At 33.0% G+C, this 1,718-nt stretch overlaps 1 protein-coding gene across 1 annotated transcript in view; it reads left to right on the top strand.

Moving 5' to 3' along the window:
- LOC109823414 (mitotic checkpoint protein BUB3.3) overlaps positions 1-773 on the top strand; it is a 25,618-nt gene extending 24,845 nt beyond the window's left edge. The window contains exon 10 of the mRNA XM_020389693.1: positions 412-773. Coding sequence (XP_020245282.1) covers positions 412-427 — 16 coding nt within the window. The 3' untranslated portion in view covers positions 428-773. The remainder of the gene's footprint in view (positions 1-411) is intronic.

Raw genomic sequence — 1,718 nt, 5'->3', positions numbered from 1 at the left:
GTTTTGCTAATACTGGGACTTTGGGGGGGCGTTTAGCAAATACCTATGATTTAAGTTGTATATATGTAAATAACCCTTTTTCTTTTTGTCCACACAGTATGTTACAGCATTTTCGCTCCATTAAGATTCGAGAGTTACCCTGTTGACTCTGTTTCTTGTTATCGTTCACAAACATTTCTAGGATTCCAGCAAGAAATTATCTTAATCTTTCGCGCTCAAATTTACTTGTGTTGTCTGAAAGAATGTCGATTATGGGAGTACAAAGAGAGGCTAAAAACATTAGATTTTCATTCCTCCAACTATACGATGTCCTGATTACCTGGAGGAGATATGAAACTGGGCTGTATAGTTGTTTTATGGTGCCAATGGTTCGACATTTCGATAATTTTCATGATAATTTCTTTTTTGCAGGTCGTATCGTGACTAGGGACGCAATGAGCATGATTTCTTCCTCCAGACTTTATAAGAGCAGCAACGCAAGTATCTCAAGACACAGCAGAAGGGTAGTGTTACTTTGGCTGGGATTTGGAACTTGATTTCAGCTGCTCTGTCGTAATGTTAATATTGTCTTGACCCTCTGTTATATTTTTCAAATAACTGGAAAGGTTTGGTTTTTGCAATTTAGGATCTTGTGTTCATTTGGAGACTAAATTATCGAGAGGAGCTACTACAACAATAGATATAAAGTTGTAAATCCTCGATCCTAATTAACTTTCGGGTTTTGTCATACCGGAGAGAATTTAAGATGTTATCAAAGTAAGCACCTATTTACATGAACTTGAAATTGATACTCTACCCTCTAACCCTCATCTGATCATATGATAAAAAGAATTGGTCTAGTAATATAGTATTAGGTAATCTACTCTCATCTCATTGTGTTGTACTAGATATATTACTAGATAAATATACTATATATTGTAATAGAAAATTTATGTCATTAGTTGTAGTTTGCTTTAATATATTTACTATATTCTATCTTACAATTATTTTCACATATTATCAAAATCATTGAGTTGAAGGATAATTGTTAGATATTTTGTTAAGAAAAGACAATTTTGCCTTCATGAATAGTAATAAAGTTTTATAATTAAAACATGTTTTAATTAGCAATTAAAAATATGTGTAACGACCATATAATTATGGGGAACGTTACAAAATTTATGACGAACGTTACAGAATTAATTACGGGTTTTGTAACGTCTTTTCCAACCCTATATATATATCCATATGTTAAGCTCAAAATGATAAGGAAAATATACAAGTTTCTCTTGTTTTTCTTCTCTCCCCTACATATTATTTTTATCTACATTTTAGTTTTATTTTATGGGCAACTTCCTTCATCTGAGCTGAAGCTCTGCACTCTCGTCCGAGTGTAGAGGCCGGCCGTTTCCGGGGGTTTTTACCGCTAGGGGGAGGGAACCATCTGCGCCAGGGCGATAGGCGGGTTCTCAATCTTCTAGGGCAGTGAATACACGACTGCTCCCGTTCAGACCAGTTTTAATTATTTAATTTTTTGGATTTATCTACATGCTATAATCTTAATTATTTGATAAATTTCCAACAATCTAGAAGATTGAGATGTTTATAGCTTTGATTTAAATCTGAAATTATCTTAAAGTTACTGTTCATTCGAGATGGTTACTGTTCATCCGAATTTAAAAAAAACAAAAAGAAAATTGCTACTAAATTGCTTATCTATTAATTAATATTAAAAAAAA

The sequence above is a fragment of the Asparagus officinalis genome, chromosome 1 (genome assembly GCF_001876935.1).
Source record: "Asparagus officinalis chromosome 1, Aspof.V1, whole genome shotgun sequence".
NCBI lineage: Eukaryota > Viridiplantae > Streptophyta > Magnoliopsida > Asparagales > Asparagaceae > Asparagus > Asparagus officinalis.
This window is presented reverse-complemented; position numbering and strand designations above follow the sequence as displayed.